The 18,268-nt window shown below is 34.8% G+C and overlaps 1 protein-coding gene across 1 annotated transcript in view; it reads right to left on the reverse strand.

Annotated features, from left to right (window-relative positions):
* Positions 1-18,268, reverse strand: part of ZNF804A (zinc finger protein 804A) — a 280,523-nt gene that overhangs the window by 58,655 nt on the left and 203,600 nt on the right. Inside the window, exon 2 of the mRNA XM_028122193.1 lies at positions 4,378-4,521. Within this exon, the coding sequence (XP_027977994.1) occupies positions 4,378-4,521 (144 nt within the window). The remainder of the gene's footprint in view (positions 1-4,377; positions 4,522-18,268) is intronic.

Genomic DNA, 18,268 nt, shown 5'->3' on the forward strand with positions numbered 1-18,268 from the left:
TCATCCTCAAAATGGCTAAACAAAGTAACAATAGTATGATGAGATTGAAGCACACACCAGAAGAAAAATCCAGCGAAGGTGTTCAAAATGGATTGAATCATGCATTGCTTTACCTGTACCCCATATTTTCCTATTAACCTTTAAATATTATTTTGCGGATGAAAATTTAGAACCAAATATCGAGAAGTGATTCTTTTCTCAAGTATCAGGTCAGTGAACAGAAGTTTAAATTGTTAGGAAATGTTCAAATTTGAGAATAAGTTTGCTCCATTTTTATAACCATACAAGTCCCTGCAGGACCAGCAAATTCCAACAACCTGGCCTGACTGTGACTTCCTCTGGAGCAGAAAAAAACAGCACGCCGTAAAGCACTGAATCTTGACTTGCTGGGGAAGGTCACTTCAGTGCCTTTGGGAGATACTTCAGCCATACTGAAGCTGCGAAAGTAAAAATCAAAATGTTTGAGGGGCAGCAGCAATAAGGCAATCATTCCCTTTTCTATCTCTTCATAAAATCAGTGTGACAAATCTCTTACAGTGAAAATAACTCTGAATTGCCCATAGGCTGCCAGGTGAGAAGACAGACACAGTGCGACTTTAGTTTAAGGGCAGATAAGTAGGTCAAAGGGTTTAGAGGAAAACCTTTTCTTTTTACCAGATGCTGAGTTTCTCACTTAAAAGAATTCTTTTAAAAAAATCTCAATGGCTAGAATTCAGAATGATATAACTTCATTGGAAACTATTCTAATCATCTTTTTATTTAAGATTTATTTATTTTAGAGAAAAAGAGAGGGTGTGAGAGGGAGAGAGAGAGAGAGTGCGCGAGAACAGGGTGGGTGTGGGGGCAGAGGGTGAGGGAGAGAGGGAATCACAGTCAGACTCCCCACTAAGCACAGAGCCTGACACAGGGCTCGATCCCAGGGCCCTGAGATCATGATTTTTTAAACAGTATGATTATCCAGGGTCTTTTTCTACATTTGTTTCAGATGTAGAGTATAAAGATTCAACAATTCTATATACTACTCAGTGCTTTATCTATCTCAAAACTATGGCTTATTGGAGATCTTAAATGCAATTTTGACTCTAGCCCTTTTATATTCATATGGGAAGCCCTGATGGGGTGTCTACACTGTGCAAGATGCTCCACTAGATGCTGTGAGGAATGAAGACAAAAAGGAAATGGTCCTTGCTATTAAAGGGTCACAATCCAATGGCTTTCAAGTTTCAAAGTTAAAGAGAAAATATTCTAAAAATGAACCCTGAATTGTGAACTATTGTGATCACCTCTGTACACCTGTGCCTTCCTCTTTTTAATTCTCTGTTAGCAAGTCTTAGCAATGAGAGCTTGAGAGAGATTTTGAAGTTATCCAAAGAACATGTGGATGAGAGAAACAGATTTTTCTTTGAAGCTTAGAGTTCAAATGCAACACAGAGCCTGTCATAACAGATTTGCAAAGATACATGAGGCAGGCATACTGCTCTTAGGTCACGATTACCTGGATATGTTTTAGATTTTATTAGCCTTTTTGAAGCAAAAATAGATCCTTATTGGAAGCCTAAATAAAGGCAGTCTCAAAGGCAAACTGTCAGGGTCCCAAACATTCTAGGAGAAAAGAAATTTTAGTAAGTAGTAAAAATAAAACTAGTTAAAAATTGAGCTTTTACTATTTTTCAAGTACTCTGCAAAGTGTGGTCATGTGCGTTCTCTCATTTATTCTCCCTAACAATGAAAATTTGAGTTATTGAACCTTGTGTATTTTACCCAAGTCAGGTAAGTAGCAGGGTTAGGACTCATTCCACCAATAACTCCTTCTCCCTGAATCTGGTGGCCCTTGGATTTATGTGTATATGTGTAGTGAATGAATGAACGCATCAGATGTGTGGCCTCTTTGCCTTTTTCTAATTCCATTCAAGAAGTATCCAAATCATGTACATGTGGGTTTTCTGCCTGAACGTTAACTGCTGGTCATATGGACATTGAGCATACCTGTTTCTTGCGGATTTTTTTCTTTTGGAAACCAAAACGATTCTCCACAGATGAGTTAATATTTTAGGAAGAGGGGTTTTGCTTGGTTTGGTTTGGTTTAGTTGCAAGTAATAAGTATTAAGCGAGGGTTTTGTTTTGTTTTTCCTTTGAGTTCATTTAATAGTAGCAAGGTGAAATACCTTTCAGAATCTAAGGATCTGAAATATCTTTCAGAATCTACAGATAAGCTGTTGGAAGGACTCCTTTTATCTGAAAGCCATTTGAAATCAGAATTGCTATGTCCACACTCATTTTCCTTCACTTATCACATGGCCACTTGCATCTCATTCTTCGTGCATTGTTTTGTTCTTTCTTTTTGCAAACCAGCTTTCTCAACTTTTCGATGTACTTAGCCACAACTCAGGATTATATTTTCAAGGGTTTGGTCCAACCACAGTCAGACTAAAGACAGATTTTTTTTTCTTTTCTTTGTATCTCAACTATAAGTTCCCAGGAGGAAAAAAAATCTGAATGATCCACCTCCAAATTTCATCCCTCTCTACTTCACGATGCCAACGTGTGGCATCATGTGGTAAGAACACTGATAACAGTCACGGGGGTGAGGCTATTGCTCGGAAAAGGGAGAGTATATTTTTGGAAGACACACTGAAAGATTTGTCACTATCCTAGGGGAAGGGTATATAGATTTTCGATATTTTCAGTTACTGTAACATTGAGTCAGACTAAATTAATCAATGAAGACTGCTATCTCTCAGACTCCATGGCCATTCAGATAATGTACCCAACTCTAGGGCCTGATACCCCTGAGCATTATCAAAAGTGACCCTCTGGACTTTCAAAATAACAGCCCAGACCCAGACTGAATTTCCTTGGCCCATCTGTGTACAGTATATAGTATCCTAACTCTACTAAGAATATGGAACTGGAAAGGTCTTCATAATAATTTATGTGAGTCTGATCTTCCAGACAATCTATGGTTGAATAAAGCATTTTTTGGCAAATGATAGTAATAGCTGGTAAGATAGTCTTAAAACACATATACACATATTTCCAAATACCTAGTTTACACAATGAAACATGTATGTTATAACATATCTTGTGCCTTTAGGTATTTAGGAAAAATCAGAGGAACACCTTTCTCAGATTTACCACATCAGGAGAAGCATTCCAGAATCCTTTTATAGAATATATGTCACTATCTGCAAAATTAAATCAGTACTATTGTCTGATGGATTTTAATATTCACATCAAGCACTGATATATGAATGTGTGTATATATCTATATTTATATTATGCATTTTCATGTAAGAAAAGGAACAATATTTCCATCAAAAATTTTCCCTTACCTAGTATGCAAGTAGACCTGGAAAAGGAAAGGCAAGGGCAGATCATCAAGACTGGTATGCATTCATTAGTGATGTATATAAATGAAGGCTCATGTTCTCTGTACAATAGCCTCCTCAAGCGTAGTTTTGTTGGTGTGAAAGAATGGAAGGATTGACAGCAAAAGAAAGTACATACAATTGATTCATAAGCACTCAACATAATCATTTTCCCCTAATCTTTCTTATGCTAAATAACTCTAATGTTAATGGAAAGTTAGGGCAAATTCATGGGTTAAAAATGTACCTTTTATTAATACCGAAATGCTATGTAGATGATATTTGTAAGTGATGGCTAAGAAGAGAAAATATAAATTAGTGATAACTGAAATTGTATCATATCAAGCTAGCTAAACAATGAAAGAAGTTGCTTTGACAAATGTAAAGCATATGAGAAAATGGAATCTGTATTATTCACTTCACTTCTGACATCACTGCTTTAAACTCATCTTTACACAGAGTGTTGAAAATCAATCTTAGATTTACAATTGACGGCAAAATGAAAATAATATTAAAATAGACTATATCATATACATATTAAGTATGTAACCAGTAACTATGGATTATTTTTACCATATCAAATTAGCTTTTTTTCATATTTTTATGGGGGTTTAAATGGGAAATGGTTTCTGTAAAGAATTATAAGTTCATTTACATTTGATAAATATCATTAGTTGCTTAAAACTATTTAAAACTTAATAAATTGGTAGACATTTAGAGGATCACCACCTGTAGAATATAATTTTTAAATTACCGCCAATCACCAAAAGGCAACTGACAGGTATTTTTTTGCATTGGTTATTTACCTCAGACTTTATTTTCAGGGCTTTAAAAAAAAAACAAAACAAAACTGTCTTTTGCTATAAGTCATTAAATTATCATCCCAGAATGGCATCTGTAAAAATTGCATTACAAAAACATAAAAATACTGTATTTATATAGTTTATACAACTTAAATTATTACAAAAGTTCAGAAATATCAGGGTTTTTTTGGATACCTCTTTCTTACCTGCTTGTGAGCGTGGTCATATGAATTAATGTGATTGTCAAACTCTTGATGCTTATAGTACTGCTTGTCACAGAGTTCACAGTAAAAATTAGCCTTCAGATCTTCCAGAGCTTTTGCTATGGTGTTCTCCTTCTCAGCATAATCCTAAAAAATAAAATTTCAAGGAAGGCAGCAATTAGTTCTTCCCTGAGTTGACTTTGTTCTGACAGTTGTCAACTTTAGCATAATAATTAGTTAGAAACAGAATATAACAAAGAAAAATAAAGCAAATTCCAGAAAGCTAAATCAGAAGAAATTATGAGCTGAAGAGAATAAAAGATTAACTGAAGAAGCCAAGATAAATGGTGGAAAGAACAGCAAAAACATGGAGAAGCAAACCAAACAAGGAAATAGAAACCCTTGTTTGAACAAGTTCCTGTGTCTTGTTGGCAAAGAAAAAAAAACAAAAATCATATAGTTATGTTGATTCAACTGCTGATTTCTGGCAATGGCTTAGTTAACATAAAACTTGTAAATTCTGAACAACATCTAAAATGTGTCCTGCATGAAGCCCATATTGGTGCACAAATATTCAAGTTTGGTATTTTTGTTTGCTTGTTTCTTTAAATATCTAGAGAGTAACTTATATATCCCAACTAGATTTCATTTGACTAATGTTTTCATCGTGACCCATATCATTTTAAGTTGAATTTTTAAAAATTCTCTACATCTTTAGAAAATGAGATTCTTTTCTGCAAGTTATTTACCTAAACTGAAAAGGATTAAACTGTATACAAGCAGATTGCTTTCATCATGCTCACAGTAAATAAAGATGGCTATATAATCAAACCCCAGAAAAAAATGAAAAACGTAGTCAGTTATCATTAGCTTTCATTTATGAAACATAAAATAGCAAAATGTTTGTGGCTTTTAGGTTTTCTTAAATCTAAATTTACTTGCTGTTTCATGGTTCCTAAATGTTAATGTTGTTAGACGTAAATAAATTCTACATATTGAAACATTGTTCAGGTCTTTTGCTGAAGTGCTGATATGAAGACTAAATTTCAGTTGCTACCACAGAATATATTATGTTTCTAACTTACAGATTCTCTCATACTCAATTCCTTTAAAATTCAAAGTAACTACATATTCAGGCCTCTTATGCACTACTCTAAGAAACCAATTCTCTCAGGCACTGGCATATGGAGATGAGATGACACAGTCCTCTCTACGTCAGTGGCAACTGTCCTCTCTCTAAATACACAAGCTAAAAAGGACTCAGAGTTTGAATGTTTAAATTGCTTCTACAAAATGCAAACGTGGTTCACTAATTGTAATTCAATGAATGACTAAGACTTTCCTTACTTTATTGTACTATGTATTTATGCACATAACACATATCATAAAATTTGTCATATTTGTATATATACCTTGTAATATACATTATGGTAACCGATAAATATATTTGCCATAATCTAAAAATACATAATGCAATTTCTCATTGTAAAGACAATGATCCATTTTTCTATTAGTTTTATCAACTGCACAGAGGTGGTAAGCTACGAAATCATTCAAATCACTTATATATGATTTATAAATTCAGTATTTAATTTGCCATTTCTCAGCAGATTTGTGAAATACTTCCTATTATTCTTTTTGATTCCTTCCAATATGTTGTTTAAAAAAAAGCTTGTTTAAAAAGATGAAAATGAGTCATATATAACTGAACTCATTACTGAATTCTTACAAAATCTTTAATATAATACTTTGTGGATTAGCCAATTTAAATGAAACAAAAATTAAGTACTATGATTTCACAGCTAAAGTGTGTGAAGCAGAGATAAAATTCCAATCAATATGAGTTATATTATAATGGCAATAGTTTTTGGCTCAAAGCTGAGTTAGCTCTCAAAATAATATTCTTGAACAGCAATTTCTTTGCAAACTAGTTGATTCTCCCCATTAATTATAATTACATTTAAGCTACTTTCTCTCTCAAAATACTTCATTATTTCTTATTATTTTATAAGTTTACTTTCTCTTCCTAAGACTGATATTCCCTCAGAGAAGCAATAATTTTTTCTTACTTATTCTTTCCACAAAAATGGGAGAATTTTTGAGTAAAGCAAACTAAAATTTGTAGGTAAATTGCATCCTTCCAAAATATTAGCCCGAGTCTAGATTTGAAGAGAAAAACAAATCAAAAACAATAGCGAGCATTTACTTGGTGCTTGTTTAGGATCAGTCACTGATTAAGAGTGTGCATGTATTAACTCACTTAATCCTGATTAAAATTATAGAGATGTGTAGTTTAAACCTTTTCTCATTTTACAGGTGAAGGTACCAAAGTACAAGAAAGTTAAATAATTAGCTCAAGGATGTATAATGAATAAATGTGCAGCCCATATTTGAACCAAAATAATCTGATTCATAGCATTTTACTATGTTCACCACTTTTAAGCACATAAAAAACGTAGAAATAGTATAATAACCCTCACATAACCATCAGCTGGATTCATTAATTATCAACTCAGGGTCAACCTATTTCAACTTACCTCTCCTATCTAATACCCTTTCCTCTGCTTCAGATAATTTTTAAGGAAATTCCCAAGTTCATGTACTGTTACTTGTAAATCTTTCAGAAGGTATCTAAAATAAGACTTTTTACAAATATCATCACATAACCAGTATCAGACCTAAAGATACAACAATGAAGAAACCACAATCATTCCTTACTATCATCAAATATCCAGTGTGTTCAAATAACTACAATCATCTAATAGTTTAAACTAGTTTGTTCAAAACAGATTTATTTTCTTTTAAAATTCTAAGGCTTTTTTCTTTCTTTTAAAAAACAGATTTCAAATAAGGCTCATATATTCCCATGATCTGATATGTTTCTCAGTCTCTTTTATGTCTTTCCTCTTTTTGTTTTATTACTCATTGCAATTTATTTCTCAGAAAAAATTTTTAAAGTATACTTCACATTTCGAAAAAAAATACTGAGAAAATATTGAGGAATAAACATATAGAAATGTTATAAGAATAGGATAATAAACTCTTTTTTTAAAAAAAAGACTTTATTTATTCATTTTTAGAGAGAGAGAGTGAGGGGAGGGAGAGGGATAGCAGACTTCCAGCTGAGCCCCAAGCCGGGCTCAATCCCACAACCCTGAGATCATGACCTGATCCAAACTCAAGAGTCAGACACTTAACTGACTGAGTCACCCAGGTGCCCCAATAATAAACTCTTATACAATCTTCACTTAATTAAAATTATTGCTAATATTTTGACATATGTTTATTCTATCATCTCTCTATTATCTATCTATTTATCTACCTATCATCTATCTATCATCTATCATCCTCCTCTAAGATATGAAAAAAATATAGCTGAAACTATAGTTGAACTAAGGTTGTAAATTGCACAGTAAAGGAACATTTTTACACTAGAACTTTCAATTTGAAACAAGCCACAGTAAAGACTTAGAGCTGTATTCTAGAAAATGTTAGAAACTAGAGGAATTGGTTGTTGTATGTGCATCATACGGGAAAGGAATCATATGTATTGTCATTGATTATACATTTTTTTCAAATGTATGCAGACAAAATCAATCTTTATTAGGTGACATGCTCCAATGCCCCATGGCCCTTCTTCTTCATTGTGGATGATACTGAAAGAGGCACTGACTGAGATTATAAAGCACAATGACATATTCAACACAACCATTCCACTGTAGAAGGTAAGAAATATATTTGAGTGAGACGAAAAAAGAGCACAGTGGTTCATGTAAACTCAACCTCAAATTTCCCCCTTCTATCTGGCAAACCCACTCTATTCAAGAATGTACACAATTTCTGTAATGTCCCACTGAATGTGATGGTAGAAAGTGAAGAAGGGACAGGCTTCTTGTAGCTAGTCAGGTCATCCAAATCCATCGCATTTTAGAGATTTCTAAAAAGAATAAAGGTTGAATCCTTACTTTCAGGTAAGTAGCATATAATTCCAAAGTTAGAAAGTCAAGAATGTTTTAATATGCAACCTTAGCAATTGCACAGTGAAATAGTTTTTGCAGATCAGCAAACTGAAACATAGAAGTTAATGGTTTATCCACAGGCCCAGGGCCATTCCACCCACCATTTATTGAAAAATGAATAGTACCAATGTAGGACTGTGAAGAGAGAAAAGTTATTTTCCAAAAGGACACATCTCATGGTGGCTTCAGCATAACATTTGGTGTCAGATAATATTCAGCTTCTCCTGAAAGGCATCCATAACTTGGTGCACTCGAGTAGTCTTCCCTGCGGAATGTGAGCTCCATGAGGGCAGTGATTTGTAGCTGTTTCGTTTACTTCTCTATCTCCAATGCTTTTAACAGAGCCAAGCACTGGCAGACATTCAACATATATGTAGACACTTTTGCACATACATAACAAGCGAACAAAACAGAAATTAGCAGCACTAGATACATAATATTTTTAAAATAGCTGTGTTCATGCTTGGGTTTGTAGTATCCAGTTATTTGGGGAATGCCTTTAGAGCTAATACCAAGTTATGCTGTATATAAATTATTATTGCTAAATAGTAGTTGTCATCATATATTACATCCTAATATTTCTGCTAGGAATACTCCTTTAAAGAAATTAAAATTACAAAGATAAAAATAGATGGGGGCACTGTTAATGCATAATTATTTTCAATGCTGAAAAGGAACATTTGTATGTAATTAACACTTAAAATACTTAGGAAAATCTCCCCCTCTCTCTCTCCCTCTGTCTCTCTGTCTCTGTCTCTCTGATATTACTTCATCAAGAATAAAAGCATCCTTGAACACAACATCAAAAACGAATGATGTACCGTTTGTTGGCTAACTGAACATAATTAAAAAAAAAGAATAAAAGCTTCCTTGTGATGTAAATTCAGGATAAATTTTATCATAAGTTCTTTAAAAAAAGGAAGCAAAAACAAGTCTTTGATACATTTTGATTATAATGAAAAAATTAATCACAGAGGGACACCTGGGTGGCTCAGTCGTTAAGCGTCTGCCTTCTGCTCAAGTCATGATCCCAGGGTCCTGGGATCAGGCCGAGCATTGGGCTCCCTGCTCAGCAGGGTGTCTCCTTCTCCCTCTCCCACTCTCCCTGCTTGTGCTCTCTCTCTCTCTCTGTGTCAAATAAATAAATAAAATCTTTAAAAAAAAATAAAGAGATGGCAAAACTTCTTTTCTAGAAGAATATCTAGACAGAAGACACTTAATTTGGAAGTCCATAGTCCACAGTCTACATTCCCTGTAAAATAGTGTACATCTTCTAGGCCATGTCTTTTGTTCTAGTCATTACTTAAGTAGTTGACTCTGAGATGGTCCAGCAGCTTCACGGGTGCCACGTGACTGCATTTTGCCCCAGCCTATGTTGAAACATCTTACTTTCCTGTCCAGGGGCTTCTCTGATTCATGAAATGGGAGTTTGTAGGATCTCACTCAGCACTAAAAAGTGCACAACCCAGAAGTGCTGAGGAGTGAATGCAATATAGGTCCACTCTTGAACACTGTGGGGGGTAAGAACGCCAGGATAAATTCTTTCCTCCTTTATCTATCAGGCAGTCATTTTTTTTTTTTTTTTTTTTTTAAGATTTACCCAATTGGCAGACAGAGACACAGCAGGGAGAGTAGGAGAGAGAACACAAGCAGGGGGAGTGGGAGAGGGAGAAGCAGGCTTCCCGCGGAGCAGGGAGCCCGATGTGGGGCTCGATCCCAGGACCCGAGCTGAAGGCAGACACCCAACAATTGAGCCACCCAGGCGTCCCCAGGCCGTCATTTCTGAGACCCACTTCAAGATTCCACAGAGGGTCCCAGTGAGATGGAGCACCAGTACTTGTAATAGAGGCTATCACTATACCCTTATATGACTTTTCCTTACTTACCTGTTTTATTTTTCTGGAACTTCATTTCTGCTTCCTGGAATAATTTCCCAAATAACTAACTGCATAGAAACCTTTGTCCTAGGCTTGAATTTTAAGAAGAACTGGGCTAAGATTATAAAGATTTTGTTTGTTTTTTTTTTTTTTTGGTGTTTCCTATGAATGCCTTGCTTATCAGCTACATTTCCTAGACTAATTTAAGATGATATCATTCTTCAGTTCAAAACTCTCCAATAGTCCTTCATCGTCAGTAGAATAAATATCCTTACAATGACCTACACACAATTCCTACTCTACCTGGTTCCTGGCTACAGCTCTGCCATCATCTTCTAGCATTCTCTCTCTCACTTTGCCTTAGCCACCCTTATTTCCTTAATGTTTCTGAAACTTTCTCAACCATACACCCACTTTCATACTTAGACTTGTTATTTATTCTGCATGGAACGTTTTACACCAAAAGTTTGTACAAAGTTGTTGTTAACTTCCAGCAGATCTCTGCTAAAATGCTATTTCCTTAAAGATAAATTCCGTTATCATCATTCTAGAAGAAAAAACTTTTTATTCTCTGTCTTCTTTACCTTTTTCTTACAAGTTGCAGGTGTACAGCTTTATAATTTAACATCTGGATACAAAGTGATCACCACCACAAGTCTGGTTACCATCCATCACCATATAGTTGACCCCCTTTACTCATTTTGTACACTCCAACCCATTTCTCCTCTGGTTACCATTAGTCTGTTCCCTGTACCTGTGAATTTGTTTTTGTTTTATTTTGTTTGTTCATTTGTTTTAGATTCCACATGTGAATGAAATCATAGAGTATTTGTCTTTCTCCATATGACTTATTTCACTTAGCGTAATACTTTCAAGGTCCATCCATGTTGTCATTAATAGTAGGGTTTCATTCTATTTATGGCTTTTCTTCTTTCATCTTCCCCTTTAATGTGAAGAAGAGAAAGTTTATTCAGGAGGAAAACAGTTATAGAGCACCTTTGGGTGTTGGAATCTGAAAGCTATAATAACAATAAGGAGAGACTGAGTACAAAAGAAGGCATGCAGGAAAACTGATGTTAGTCTTTATCCAATTTAAATCCCTTTTCTATTAGGCAAAAGGGTAACCATTTCTGAGTGACAAAGGCTGTGCTATTGTCTCAAAATATATGTCATTCTCTTCTTAAAGGCTAGGTTATATTATTTCAAAGGCTGAAAATGGATAACAATATAATTTTGAAGAATACAGAAGGCACAAGTAAAGGTTGAGTCAGAAAGTTACAATTTAATCAAAAGTCACAGATTTATTGAATGGAATTATAATAACATATATGCATTTAAATGTGAGGTTTTGTTTTAGAAGGATTCCACAGAAATGCAGCTATAACACCACGAGAGATGAAGGCAGAGACAGAATACAAAAGGAAAACAAAAAACAAAACTCTGTATTGAATATCATATTTCTACAGACAGCTCTGGTGAGCAAAATTGAGTAGAACCCAACAGCAAGGACAAAGTATACTTTAATGTCCACATTTATGAGAATTGGACAAAGTTGTTTCTCAAAATTGGTAACTTCTTTCAGAATTACTTTTAAGCAAGAGTATTCATTCATAAGGTTTTATCTGTCTCTCTTCTGTTGTTCAGCTGATAACAACCACTGGATAACTGGCATAGAATCTGTTCATGTAAAAGAATGGATCCCCAAGCTTTAACTATCAGAATACGTTCTTGCCTACCTCACTTGGCTTGCCTTTTTGGAGGCATTCATTTCTGTTTTCATCCATGGGTCCTACAGGAAGCCCTACCCTGTGACTAAGACTTGTTAGGCCCTCTGGTTAATTTAACACAGTATTTAGTACAGCTTCAGAAGGTAACAGAAAATTGGGTTACACTCTTCCCCTCATGTTTGGAAAGATCTGAGGGACAGCATATTTTAAGAGTTGGCTGAAATTTAACATTACTCTGCAGTCTCCCGATGCATAAAGCAAGGCTACGGGGAATCTCATTTTCAAGGCAAACCAGAAAAAAGTGTATCAGGTTTTCTGAAGCTGAATGCTAGCTGAAGTGTGTAGAATTCTAGTTCATGTTTATAAAATATCCTATGGAGATTAATAATTCCAACATGGATATTCTATATAAATAGATGCTGCAAAGAGTCTCAGTGTAGATGAGCGGTAGTCATCCAAGGTACTTGTTTCATCTTAGAAATCTCTTAATTTTATCGGCAGCAGCCATTTTCTCTGAAAGGTATTGGAAAGGGGTGTAATGATCTCATGCATATTTGTTACCGTCTCAGTTGTAACAGTAACCAGAACAGTAAGGCAGAACAGTTTCTCTAGTAAAATGTCTCACTGGTTTTCTTAGCTTGAGTTTACCTAGAAATAAACAGTGAGACAAGGAGTGGAGTTTAAGTGGTTTATTTGAGATCTCAGGAAACAGTGGCAGGAGAGTGGCAAAGTGAGAAGAGAGTAGGAAGCAGATAAAGATTTCTGGTTTCAGCTCTGACATGTACAGACCTTGGAAGTCATCGCTCCTGTCCTTACAACAAGAACAATCTATGAAAAATGAAAATCAATTCTTTTTCTCAGAACTGTGAGAGAACAAAGGTCATAGGGTGAAACTCCACTTCAAAATCTGGAGAGACAAGCACAATCAGTAACAAATATCTGCTTACTTGGATCAGAAATTGCTGGAGCCATGAATTGGTAGGAACTCTCAAATGTTAACTAATGAATTCTATGGGCTGACTATGGTTTAATGTGTGAGACAGAAACTCTTGGTGGCTGAAATCTTAGAGGGACACCAAATATTTCTGTTTACTTTCTTTTGATGAATTCCATCACGTTCTCATGCGGATAGTCTGAGAAAGTCCCTTGTGTCCCTGAAAGGTGGTTAGGAATTAAAAACTAATGTGAAATAAGCCAAGATCCTTATCTATAACTAAAACCCACTCCCAAGGGATAGGGTATTTCCATGTCTCAATTCAAAGGTGCTATTCTAGCCAGGAAAAGGAATTTACTTTCTCTATAGTCTTCCTGCCTCATTAAAGTTGTGGGGTTGACATGGTAAACAAGGGTCAGGGCTTCCAAAAATAGAGTGGGAATTCAACAGCCAAAAAAAAAAAAAAAAAAAAATGGAGTTAGGGCTCGGGAGACAGAGATAAAGGAGCTATATCACAGGAGAAACACATAGGACAGTCATAGCCCTGAGATGGAGATACATTAGAGGACTAATACTGAAAGGTTATAAAATGCTCCCCCTCCCCACACCTTCCCAACCCCAGCTATAGGGCTCTAGTATCATAGTGGATTAGAGCTGAAGGAGTTGCACATTACCCACTTTTTCTGAGGGGATGTACATAGGGGAACAAGAAGTTAAAAAGGCACACACAATCAAGGACACTAGAGGACCTTAGTTTCTATTACCTAATAACATGTCCAGCTTCCAACCAAAAATTACAAAGAATTCCAAAAGGTAAGAAAAGAAACAGTCTGAAGAGAAACAATAAGCACTGGAACAAGGCTCAGGATTTAGATATTACATTGATGTTGGTATTATCAGAGAGGGAATTTAATACAACCATGACTGATGTGTTAAAATCTCTAATGGAAAAAGTAGGCACAGTGCAGGAATAGATGGCTTATGTAAACAAATAAAATTTTTAAGAAAGAATCATATGAAAATGATAGAAATCAAAAACAGTTTAAAATGAAAAATGCCTTCAATGGACTCATCAGTAGATGTGACACAGCTGAGAAAAAGAATCAGTAAACTTGAAGATGTAATCTTTCAAACTGAAATGAAGAAAGGAAGAAAACAGAACAGAAGAACATCCAGGAACTATAGGATAATACCAGACAGTATAACATACGTGTATTTGGAGTATCAGGAGAAGAGAGATAAAGGAGTAGAAAGAATATTTGAAGTAATAATGACTGAAAATTTTTCCAATTAATAACACACACCAAACCACAGATTTAGGAAGCTCAGAGAACACCAAAAGAATATAAATAATGATACAACAGCAACAATCACCTAGACATACCATATTTATACAGCAAAAAAGCTACAGACAGAGAAAATCTTGAATTCAGATTTCAAAACAGGGGGAAAAGCCTTACTTAGGGAGAAACAAGGATAATGATTACAACAGACTTTTCATCAGAAACCAAGCAAATGAGAGGAGAGTGAAAAAAGCATTGAAAGAAAAACAGAACAGAACAAAAAGCACATTAACCTAGAATTCTATATCTAGCAAAATTATCCCTCAAAAGTAAAGCAGAACTAGACTTTCTTGGATAAACAAAAATAAATGAATTCATTGCCAACAAATATGACCTGTAAGAAATGTTAAAAGAAGTTCTTCAGAAAGAAAATTATGTAGGAAAAGTATTGGACAAAAAATAAATGAAGGCGTATCAATCAAGATATATCTATATCTTTATCTATCATCTGTCTGTCTGTCTGTCTATATCATCTATCTATACATACATACCTATTCTTGATGGATCCAAAAATTAATTTTATTTAAACAATAATATTACAAATGAATTGGGTGATTATTGCATACGGATAAATAAAATGAATCACAACAATGTCAGAAAGGACTGGGAGAAGAATTAAGAATACTCTCATATAAGATATCTATGTTGTACGTGAAATGGTACAGTTATATGAAGGTGGACTCAGATTAGTAAATACGTATGTTGTAAACCCTAGATCAACCACTAAAAAAAAGCATTAAAAAGGAGTATAATCTATACTCTAGAAGAAGGGATAAAGTTGAATCATAAATGGTTCAGTTAGAACCAAGGAAAGTAGGGAAAAACAGGCGGAGAAACAAAAACAAATTCAACAAATTGAAAATAATTACAAACATGGTAGCTATTACAACAACTATATCAACAATCGCTTTTAATGCAAATGGTCTAATTATAGCAATTAAAAGACAAAGATTGTCAGAGTAGATTTAAAAAACCCAGACTAACTACATGTTGTCTACAAGAAACCCACTTGAAATATAAAGCCTTAGGTTGAAAATAAAGGAATGGAAGTCAGTAAAGATTATATTTCGAAGCATTACCACAGAGGCAAATGAAGCTTGCTCATGCTAGAAACTCTGGAAACTAGTGCAGAATACAAACATCAGAGCTTGTATAGCCATGAATCGAGGAAGTATGCTATTGAATCAATAAATCCCCTTAAGCATTAGTTGATGGCGTTTCCAGAGGGCATTTACACTTGGAATTTTGGGGTTTTTCATGCTCAAGAATGGAATGGTATCTGGTGCCTGGTAAAAGTTCTCAGGAAAAGGGTTCAGGCGCTAGCAGTCAGAAGCCAGGACTGTGTGCCTGAAAATGGTACCTGTTGATGGGTTTGGATGGGGCACCAAGAATATATATATACCTTCTCACTATTTGATATTACATTATATAACTGTTGTAATCTCACCCCTGTAAGTTCTATAAAGTTCAGGATCTTTAATTGCTTTGTTCATTGCCATATCCCTAATGTCTAAAAGAGTGACTAGAACAAACAACTGTTTAAAAAATATTTGTTATATAAATGAATGAATAAACTATAACCGTATTTTTGGAGGTTGTACATATCATTTATTGTTTCCAATCTTGAACCATGTTTTTGGTGGCAGGCACTATTTAGTTGGGTGGAAATATGTTTGAAATACCCAAAATGTACACTTTTTTTCCTACTGAGATTTAGAGGCTAAATACTTATAATCCTTGCTAAGTATCTGTGCAAAATTTAATGCATTTCATACAGTAATATTCTAAAGAATGATTTTAAATACTATAATATCAATCAACACTGTCAATTCTACATGAAGTTATGACTTACTAGTTTAGTTTGCAATGGTGAGAAGAAATGATGCACTCTCAGAGGTACAAATATCTGCCCACTATGATCAGCAAAAACCATGTTCATAAAGTGTAAAACATAAATCCATTCATAGAATTAAAATTAAAAATAATAAAAATAAAAAAAACATGAATCCATTCATCCAATAATCATTTATGGGGTTCCTGTAGGTATTAAGTACCCTCAGAGACACTAACATATATAAAACTATCTCTTTTCTATTAACACCATTACATTGGAGATGCAAAAGAATGACAACTTTTGACCATTATGACATATATATGTGTGTTATAATAATTTAGATCCATAAAGAAGACTATGATGGGCACACAATGGTGAGCAAAATTCCTCCACTTGAGGGAAAATTCTTTCAAAATAATGCTTAATTCCCTGAAAACTCAATAGCTGTCAGCAGGTGAAGGAAGGGAGCAGTGGATTTTATACTCCAGGAAAATTAATTATATATAGAATTATGAAATATTACACTTGAAAAATCATGAGCCACGTGGTATAGCTTGAGAATGTGGTATATGCTGTGGAGTAGGGCAAGGGACTGTTATTGGTGGTGACTATGGAAAGGCAAGGCTGAGGTAGGATTATGAAGTGTCTCTCTGTATGCTAAGGAGTCTGAATATTTATAAAAGCTGATGGGGAAGTCAGTAAAGACTTTTAAGCAAGGATGGAAGTTGATCAGATTTGCATTTAAAACACAGATATTGGGGGGAGGCGGTGCCTGGGTGGCTCTGTTGGTTGAGGGTCAGGCTCTTGATTTTGGCTCGCATGATGATCTCAGCATGGTGGGATGGAGCCCTGAGTTGGGCTCTGCGCTCAGCAGGGGGTCTGCTTGAGATCCTTTCACTCCCTCTGCCTCTGCCTCTCCCCTCCCCTGCTGGCAGGTACGCCCATACACGCGTGCTCTCTCTCTCATTTATAATGAATAAATAAATGAAATCTTTAAAAAACAGACATGATCACAGGGTAGAAAATGAAAGAGGGATGGAGCTAAGACTGGAAGCAAAGAGAGTAGTTAGGATGATGGTTTCCAGGTAGAAATAAGTAAAATCCTTAATAAAAAGAGCAACAACCAGTGTGTAGGTAACAGGAAGGTATGGAAGATTAGAGACAGCACCACAGAAGACTGTGAATAAGAAAATCAAGGACACAGAAGAGAGCAGTTCCAGTTGAGTGATGGAGGCCAGTTTCTTCCACAATGTTGAGTGGTTGGGAGGTAAGGAGGTGCATATTCTGAGTATCTTCCCTTTAAAGGCAACGATATTAGCTACTCATTTCTAGGATTCCTGTTCTGTTGAATCTATAGAAGTATTCTTGAACATTTTAAGATGACAAATTTTCTAGAGCTTTGATATAAGTTACTTAATATTTTCTGACTGTTACTCAGATTTAATTTCAATTATAACATCCTATACAGCTGTTCTTATTCTTTTTTTATTGTTAGATATTTACACATAGTATAATACAATATACTAAAAAGCTCATAACTACTGTTTTATTATTACATAATAATAAAATTTAAAAGACATAACAAACATTTTAAAAGTCAAAGTACCCTGAAGATTGTTACAGCCATTCAGTAAATGTATTTTCTCTCAAAAGGAGCTAGTCATGCTTCCTCTAATAAATTGAGCTGGGATGGTCCATGACTAAATTCAGTAAGGACTACTTGGAGGCCAAGATGGTATTATGGATTCTTTCGGATTAGATGAGAAATTTGTATATTTTCTAATTTTGCATTTTGGGAATATCTAAGAAATTTTTGCATATTTGTTAGAAGATATATTACTCCAAAAGATGATCACATGGAAAAGAGGAGATAAGAGAATCTGAAAGAGAGAGGAGAATAATACAGATTTCAGATAAAGGAAAAGATGGATTCTTAATTAATTTTAGACTAGTTCTACCACATCCTAAAGTCATACATTTCTTTTTTCTTTCTTTTTTTTTATTTCTTGGCTACGAAATGGAACTGTCTTGCTGAGAACAAAATAAGGTAAAATAATAGTCCTCAAAACTTTTAGCTTTATGCATTTTTAGAAAATATTTTCTCAAAAAGCAAGCATGACATTGTAGGTGTCACATCATATGAGCTCCCCAGATGCCTTG

This window comes from Eumetopias jubatus, unplaced genomic scaffold, assembly GCF_037043125.1.
Source record: "Eumetopias jubatus isolate StellerSeaLion01/CBP00866 unplaced genomic scaffold, mEumJub1_p1.0 scaffold_3, whole genome shotgun sequence".
NCBI classification, from domain to species: Eukaryota; Metazoa; Chordata; class Mammalia; order Carnivora; family Otariidae; genus Eumetopias; species Eumetopias jubatus.